This window comes from Clupea harengus, chromosome 23 (genome assembly GCF_900700415.2).
Source record: "Clupea harengus chromosome 23, Ch_v2.0.2, whole genome shotgun sequence".
Taxonomy (NCBI): Eukaryota; Metazoa; Chordata; class Actinopteri; order Clupeiformes; family Clupeidae; genus Clupea; species Clupea harengus.
The window spans coordinates 9386753-9395422 of record NC_045174.1 but is presented as its reverse complement, the minus strand read 5'-3'; the positions used below and the strand labels follow the sequence as shown (position 1 = coordinate 9395422).

The 8670-nt window shown below is 42.3% G+C and overlaps 1 protein-coding gene across 2 annotated transcripts; it reads left to right on the top strand.

Moving 5' to 3' along the window:
* The first annotated feature begins 777 nt into the window (after window positions 1–777).
* tefa (TEF transcription factor, PAR bZIP family member a) lies at window positions 778–6601 on the top strand. Of its 2 annotated transcripts, none has more exons than XM_012814591.3 (5): window positions 778–969; window positions 4636–4989; window positions 5249–5457; window positions 5822–6033; window positions 6465–6601. In XM_012814591.3, the coding sequence occupies exons 1-5, from the start codon at window positions 897–899 to the stop codon at window positions 6484–6486; spliced, it is 870 nt and encodes a 289-aa protein (XP_012670045.1). In that variant the 5' UTR covers window positions 778–896; the 3' UTR covers window positions 6487–6601. The 2 variants fall into 2 exon arrangements, with proteins under 2 accessions (XP_012670045.1, XP_012670044.1); XM_012814590.3 differs by lacking the exon at window positions 778–969 and adding an exon at window positions 3350–3620.
* Window positions 6602–8670: the final 2069 nt, after the last annotated feature.

Here is an 8670-nt window from a genome sequence, read left to right as displayed (position 1 = left end):
CAGATTGAGGATTGTGTGTCATGAGTGCCTGTGCTGACCAAACATTGCAAGAACTCTCAGTGGAACCACTGAATAGTTTACCAACAATACCTGAACACTTGTCCAACACCAACGTTGAAGAGGGGGAAACATGACCTTGCTTAGGCCTGATGATAAACAGCCGTTATACTATAAATTATAAAGTTTATAGGCTTTATGGCATTCATGGGAGGGACTGGTTATTTGCCACGTGCTCTAACTCCTTAATCTTAAATGGAATGCAACTCTGTAGTGTAGTCTCTCATGTAGTGATTGAAATCAGTGTGGTCTTCTTTCTAAATTGGTGACAGTATCGAAAATGTTCTATGGATGTGGTGCTTTAGAGTGAAAAGATATTAAACGTGCTGAAGAACACCAGAGGTCCCAAAAACATGCTCACCCATTGTCAAGTAGATTTGCAATATTTTGAGCTTCGATTTCGAACATTTGTCCATTATCACAATAAGCAATACGGTTAGACGGTGCTAAATAAAACTCTATGCAGGTTTATCGGAAATCGTGCTTGAATCATTTCATAACAGATTTTATTTTTTATGTTTGCGTAGCTTAGATAACCAGAAGTTGAATGCTATTGGCTTTCGCTCTGAAAATGACGTTGCGTAGAGTCAACCAGAACCTTACAATCGTTCCAAGGCGGTGTTTTTGCTACCACTGTGACTACTGATTGGTCAAAAAACATCAAATCACAGTGAGTACAGCAGATCTGGGCGGGATTTGTTGAGTAACATTACGGACTTTGGAACTTGTGGGCTCAAGGAAAGTTTCAGAACTATTGGCAGTGATCAATTAGACCCTTTGGACGCTACATGTCAAAACCCTAGCCTTAGTCAGTTATAATAGTCAGTTTGTACCCTACGATGTCTTCAGAGATTCCGGAGATTTTCAAAGCCTTGCTTGAGTATCCATTCTCAATCCCCAACTTTGATGACGGTAAGAACTAGGCTATACATTCAACAACATGTTTATCATGTTTTTTTTTTTGCTCTGAGCTTTGCCGGTCAAGTTGCCTTGGAGGAGAAGCAGTGACGGCAACATGCTTGCAAATTATGCAGACTACATGAGATCCATGTAGCCTTAATGTTGAAAACGTTCTGGGGAAAACTCAGTCAGACTCTTCAACATCTTAAAAGGCTAAGCAATCCGAATTACATGGTGTATAATACAGTCTGTCGGGTGACAGAAAAACAGTCGACCAGTGTCAGTTTCAACACAAAACGGAAATCGCACAGAATAAAACACGCATCTCTGTCTGAAAATCTGTAACCACGCGGTCTTCATAATGCTGACTAAACCACCTGTGGCTGTCGCGTAGTTCATCTGAATCCTGAATGCGTGTGAAAATCAGGACCCACGGAAATATTTACATAAAGTATAAAATCGATAATTGGACTTGATCCGCTATATTTCGTAGCTGGTATTTATCAGTGTTTCTTGAGTGGGCGCCCTGTATTCCTCGAAATGCAGCTTTCAGGTTTACACTCTGTCCCACATTATTACGTAACTTCATATCAGGTTAGAACGCACTGTGTCGACATTATTTGATAATTTTTTTGGGGGGGGGGGGGGGGTTAGAACCCATAGCTGGGACCCCGATGTCCTTTGAGTGGGTAATGCATTCAGAGTGTATTAATTAAGAGAGTGTACTGTGGATATAAGTCTGGATAAAGTGTCAAAACCTGCTCGAAAGCAAATGTAAAAAATCAACTTGAGTGAAAGTTAGGAAAGGTCCTACTGTGCCGCCCAAGTCACTATTTGTATCTGATGTAATTTGAGTAAAAACATATTTCAGTTTAATAATATAACTTTGTGTAGGATACAGGTCAGATTACACATTTACAAAATAATTTTAGTACAGGTACTCGGATTGCTGATCCTAAACCAGAAAACTATAGCCTTGTAGTAGCCTGTCAGTCAACACGACAGCTGCAGTAAGTTCTGATTTGTACATTGATCAGCATTCGTTAAAAGAAATCCAAGGTGATTATCAAAGCGTTTGACATGGCCAATGCAGCCTTGAGTTGTCTAATTTGGTAATGTGCAGGGGAGATTGTACTTGGCCAACTATAGCCTCTGGAAATAATAAAACGATTAAGATTCTTTACTACTTTAGGACAATTGGTTGAATCTTTTCGGGTTATCACCTAGGCCTACCGTAAGTGAAGTCAGGCAAGAAGGTGTCTGTCAAATTGTGTGCGAAGAAACACAACTTTGAACTACCACTAGGGTGTGCCATTTACTCTTCTGAATTGTCATTCAAGGTCATTAAAGTCCGTGACTTTAGGCAGACAGCCTTGAGAGCCGAGGACTACAATTAATTAGTAAAGGCTTTAATGAACAAGGTGAACTGTGCTTTGGTGGAAGACAGTTTGTGAACATAATGTGGCTATATAATCATGATACTGGGTAGGTTAGAGTAGCCGACATACAGCATTGCCTAAGTTTTGCTGCTGCAAAATGATACAAACGTGACAGTGTCCTAGGCTACTCTCGGTTGTTTGTATGTCAACATACGATTGTTCCACGTATTCGTCTGTGTGTGTGTGGGTGGAGAGTGTTCAGTACAGATCTTGATGTGGCAAAATTGTCGGTAGCCATTGGTTAGTCCGAGAGCTTCGAGTACGATGGCAGGTCGAGGTCAGGCCCTGTGTAGGTTGTGTAAACAATTTCTAAACCAGTCACAATAGAATCTGTTGGTTACTGACGGAACCTGAGCTAAATTCGTCCTTTATTATCACACCACCCCTTGTTTATAACCACGCCTATGGTCTATGGCTAGACCGATTGGGACATAGTGGCATATTTACGTAAACGTTTTTACACGTGTGTGGACATGTGACGTGTACTTTTAGTCAATTGACAACAGAATGTAGGATCATTCACTGCGGACTACCAAGTCCTATGAGTGCGGTAAACATTTGTATTCACTGAGGGGTAAATGTGTGCTGGCATAAACAATAATATAATAAATAAGTATGGCATATATATATGGCATATATGGCATATATATAATAAAAGTATGGCAGGTTGAAATGTTGCCTATTTAACTTGCGTGGCAGTTGGAATATCTGGGAATTACCAATTTAGGCTTGAAAGAATATGACACACTAAAGTGGTCTTGTGTTCTACAAATATATGCTACAATACTGTGCGTAATAGTGTATGGAAAACAGGCTATATAACTTTTCAGGTAGCCAATGACGATTCTCTTTAAAGCCATAAGGGTGGGGCCCTGACGTATGTACTTATATATTTAGATTGAAAGAGCACGGGTAGCCTATCCAAAGCCTGAATTTATTATTTTTTTGTAGAATAGGCGCGGTTTCGCCTTATTATTGAATCAGCGAAGGATGTGAATCGGGCTAGTTCGGTCAGAACTGAAAGAGAAGCAGAGAGAAGTCGGTAATTACGCAGAATTGTAATACTCATTCGGGGATCACAGGTTAACGATTACAACTCTGTGATGTCTGTGGAACCCATCACAGTCACGCTGGGAACAGATACCAGCACATCTAGTTCCTATTCGCTGGCTTTAAAGAAAATACTTGAAATACCCCCGCCGAATTTACTCGAAGGAGACGACGGTAAGCTGTGTTACACTGTATTGTTTGGGGTAGGTGCTGTCTACTCGGGCAACATGTGAACAGCCATGTGAACTGTCAACGGCGTATTAAAATTGCATTTACAGGGTATTGGTTCACAAAATGTGGATTATAAATCTTTCTCAGCCCAAAGGTCGTCGCAAAACTGTCAATGAAGACACGTACTGTGACGTTGGGGGAAGGGGTGATGCTGGGGAGGCTATTTTGTACGCATGCGGATATGTAGAAGCTTCATGGCCACAAATTGTCAAATAGCACATTAGAATTTGACTACTTTGTGTCGATAAATAAAGAAGCACCTACCAGATATGGTATGTAAATACACCAAGTTTTTTCCGTTTCCTTTTCTCGAAATTAAAGTTTTATGGGTTGTGTAACTGTTCTCGGCTGTTAAGTGCCTCTCCATCCAGTGGTGTCGCACTTTGTCGGATGGTGTTGGAGACCTCATGAAATTATTTGGAACTCGTTGTCCTTTTGAGTCGGTATATGTTCTAGGTAACACATTCAGGGTATGTTAATATGAGAGTCTGGATAATGTGTCAACCTGCTCAAAAGCACACGTAAAAAAATCAACTTGAGTAAAAGTAAGGAAAGGTCCTACTGTGGAGACTATTTCAGCAGGTACTTAGAAGTTGTAGCCTAAGTAACATTTCAGTTGAATAATATACCTGTGTGCATAAGCAGGATGCATAGTGTTAAAACATTACAAAATTATTTTAGTCTAGGAAACTTGGATTTCAGTAACGCAGTAAAGTAAAGCACCGCCTCCTAAAATAAAACGTGTATGAGTGATGTTGGATAAAGTAAGTACTGATCGTGTGTGTGTGTGTGTGTGTGTGTGTGTGTGTGTGTGTGTGTGTGTGTGTGTGTGTGTGTGTGTGTGTGTGTGTGTGTGTGTGTGTGTGTGTGTGTGTGTGTGTGTGTGTGTGTGTGTGTGTGTGACCTTATATGTTGTAGATGTTATAGGTCCATGCTTATTTAAATTTGTGTGTTTCAGAAAATGACAAAGAAAAGCTGTGCACGGGAGAAGGTATGGATGGCATTGGAGCTATCGCTGGGATGGGACCCTCAGCTGCCCTAACCCCTGCCATCTGGGACAAAACAATCCCTTACAATGGGGATTCCTTCCACCTTGAGTACATGGACCTGGAGGAGTTCTTGATAGAGAATGGCATCTCCGCAAACATTGAAGAAGGATCCAAGAAGAGCCCGAGCGAGGGGGAGTCTGTGGCGGAGGCCGAGACATCATCTCCTGTGTCCAGTGTGGTCAGCAAAGCTGAACTGCTTCCCTTTCTGGAGCTGGAGCATTGTGAGGAGGAAGTAGTCACCGGGGAGAGTGGATCTGCCACAGGTCAGCAAGACTGTTGTTATAAACAAGTATGTATCTGTAGATTGTAGTTCAGACACAGTGATAGGCTCCATGCAGTCTAACGTGGAGTGTCTAACATGGCCTAATGTGATGGATGATTTTGTACTTTTTATTCTTGGTATTACTGCTTAGTTAGTGCTTTAATAAATCAAATAAATCCAGTTTGCATGTCATGGGACTTGATGCAAATCAAACATACTTTTTCTGGCTAATCCTCATCTCCTTCCACATGGGATCATAGAGGAGGAGTGCATGACTCCTGAACCCGTTGACCCAGATGAAATCGAGGTGGAGGTGAACTTTGAACCCGACCCGACAGACCTTGTGCTTTCCAGCGTGCCTGGTGGTGAGCTGTTCAACCCCCGCAAACACCGCTTTAGTAGCGAGGACCTCAAGCCACAGCCAATGATCAAGAAGGCCAAGAAAGTATATGTTCCTGATGAGCAGAAGGTGAGTCGTGTGGGGAAAAGTCCTATAACGTTACATGATGTATAAACACTATATGATGGCCAGTGGTGTAGGGCTTGTGCTGTGGGTAAACTTCAGATAGATGCTGACAACCATGGAATTTGAGCCTCAATACTAACACACACCCCTCCTGTGTCAGAGGGATCGGGTTTCGAGTACAGGGTGGGACTGTGCATCTCGCTGTGCAGGTTGCATGTATATATAAATGTATACAGACAGGCTGTATAAATGTGATGATGAAGGTGAACTATCATGTAGTGCTCGTGAAGCCTAAACAACTCCATGCCTGACTCGTTGTGTCCCGTTTTAACCATTGTGTACCATTGTTTTCTTTACCTTTTCTCAGAATGACAAGTACTGGGAGAGGCGGAAGAAGAATAACTTTGCAGCCAAACGGTCACGTGACGCCCGGCGACTGAAAGAGAACCAGATCACAGTGCGGGCGGCCTTCCTTGAACGAGAGAACACAGCACTGCGGCAGGAGGTGGCCGAGCTGCGGAAGGAAAATGGCCGCTTCAAAAACACAATGTCTAGCTACAAGGCCAAATATGGACCCCTGTAAGTCTGTACGAAAGGTCATGGCTGGGTCATGCACTCAAACGGGGCAGGGTCACCGGGCTTAACCCAGGAGAACCCAGTGCTATTATGTAGCTCTTTAACATCCAGGCTAAATTCAGTTTTCCAGTCCTCACTCTTTGCACCAGTGCATTATACATTCTCCCCAACAAGTACCACAAGTGAAGGAATTTAACATATTTTCCTGTGTAGAAGTTAGAATTTAGAAATGAGGAGGATGGGGTTGATGAATGGTTATTTTCTACTGGCACCAATGCCACATTATGTCGCCTAATTAGCCTACACTGTTAGCAGGCAAAAAGGGGGAAAAAACATGTCTGTTTTACACATCAAATCAATCAGAAAAGTCAATGGCAAATCTGGGTATGACCTCTTCCCCCAAGACTGACCTACTCTTTCTCTTCTTTTTCAAGTGCACCGGCAGAAGACCTCTAGATCATACTTGTGCGTGTCTATTTTTATGGGATCGGGGAGGACTGGGTTATACAGCATACAGAAAGTGTAGTGTGTAGAATGCATGGGGTGTAGACTGCATACTGCTTTCAAAAGGCGAAGAGGATGAAGAGAAAGTCAGTGGCTGGATTATTGTGAGTTTTAAGAATGTGAGCCGTCTCTATGATGGTTATTTTTATTGTGTTCTTTTTATTTGAAACACTTGCCTTTTTTGATTTGTTCATCTGTGTATGTACAGTGTTCGGGGGTTTCAACTCTATTTTTTTTTTTTTTTGTTCTATTGACATACTGCAGCAAAGTGTGTTCTGTTTCATGTTTTATAAATGGACGAGGACTGGTCCAATGCGAGGTGTGAGTAACAGTGGGTGGGCAATGGGATAGGATGAGCACAAAGATCGGCCTGAAGTGGTCAGCCACGGCTTGCGTCAAAGTAGATTTGTCACTTCTATCTAGTAATGAACTCATTTGCTTCCTTGTCATCTTTGTCGTTTGACTTGACTTTCAAATTTCACTGTCGAAGAAATTGATGTGAATGAAAGCAATCAGTGACTAAACTAATGTTTGCATGTTCTCCCCGTGTTCACAAGGGGTTTCCTCCACTAAAAACCCCAACAGAAAAAAACAGGTCTGTCCCTGACCAAGACAGACGGTTCACCTCACCTGGTCCCCGGGCGCTTAAAAAAAGCTGCCCACTGCTCCTGGGGTCCTGGAGGAAGGACAGTCCGGAATGGGATAAATGCAGAAGATAAATTCACAAACAACCTCAGGCCTGTGTGTCCTGTGTCGCCTCCATGTATTCACGTGTGTTGCAGTGTGCAGTGAGTCGCTTGTGCGATTTAAAGTCTGACAATTATATTATTTTGTAATTTGTTCACTATCAGACAGCAGTCTTTAAATGCTTCCATTAGAGGTAGATATGCATGGTCCCGGCATTCGTGCTTGCAGTGCAGTGTTGTGTACAATCTGTCTACCTGTGCTGTTTATTCAAACTGAACATAGAGTCTGATGTTTATTTGTGAAAACATATCACCTGTTTGTCCTGGCTTATGTTCCAACGCATGTACTTAGTCAGAGAGTTCATCTTTGCGAAGATGAAACCATACCAAGTAATTTCTTCACAGGTAAACTGCTTTGCTTACTGTCTGACCTGGGTGTTATTTTACCAAACAAGATTACTGACTTATCCAGATAACTGCCCTACGCTAAACCAAAAAAAATGGCACTGTGTCAGCTTTGTGTTTTAACAGTTATCCAGTTGACTCAGAAATATTGCTTGGTAAGACATCCTTTTTAAAAATGTTCAATATGTGCACTTTTGTTGACTGTATAGAACCACAAACTGGTTCACCCCTATACTCTGGGATCTTATGGAGGTCATCACCTGACTGTACAGCACATGTGAGAAGCCTCCTCCTACAGCTCATGTTCCATATTGAGCGTAACACGCAAGTGGCCTCAACTGAAATAGAACTGGTTAGCACTTTGATATATACTGGGTCACAGGTCAACCAAGATGGTTTCTTCACCTCAGCCACCGACAGTTCAGGAAGTCTTTGAATTACTTTTCTGCAGTAGAAAGAGGGCAGCACCGTCTTAGACGAGGACCCAAAACCCTCAAGTGTCTTAAACTGACTCCATACAGCACTCAGTGTTGCCTGTTTACACCAGGCTCCAGCGTGTAACATATCAGGAACCAAACTTGGATTCTCAGTTAAATCCTCTGTTGTCTTCAGCCAACACGTGTTTTTGTTTGTTGCCATAGTGTCTTCATACTGTGCTTCAGTAGTAAAATAGAGCTCAGTGTAATTACAAGAGGCATGTACTTGGTGTAGTCTTCATCATCATGAGTCCAGGATTATTTATGATGATTTATAAATAAAGTTCTGGAGAAGCCCATGGGGATGATCACCCCATTTCTGCATTCCAAGAGATTTAAACCTGCTTTACCTCTCCCTATGTCATGTATTCTGGAGTAGCTAAGCATCCTACCTCTTCCATTTCACTAGCTCTAAGATCACATTACCCCATATCCACGCAATCTCCACTGTAGGCATCCCAGGACCACAGCCAGCTACCAAGCCAAACATGCATGTTATTAGTGCTCTAAATCAAGCATCCTGATGGGCAAACTAGTGAAATGCTCCTTCAGTCCTTCCAGGAGTTTGC

Bases quoted from the DNA above. Each gene is read 5' to 3' on its own strand.
- tefa (XM_012814590.3), top strand. From the start codon at position 3,500: ATGTCTGTGGAACCCATCACAGTCACGCTGGGAACAGATACCAGCACA. The intron at 3,621-4,635 runs GTAAGCTGTGTT...TGTGTGTTTCAG, and splicing joins TTTACTCGAAGGAGACGACG to AAAATGACAAAGAAAAGCTG. The intron at 5,458-5,821 runs GTGAGTCGTGTG...ACCTTTTCTCAG, and splicing joins ATGTTCCTGATGAGCAGAAG to AATGACAAGTACTGGGAGAG.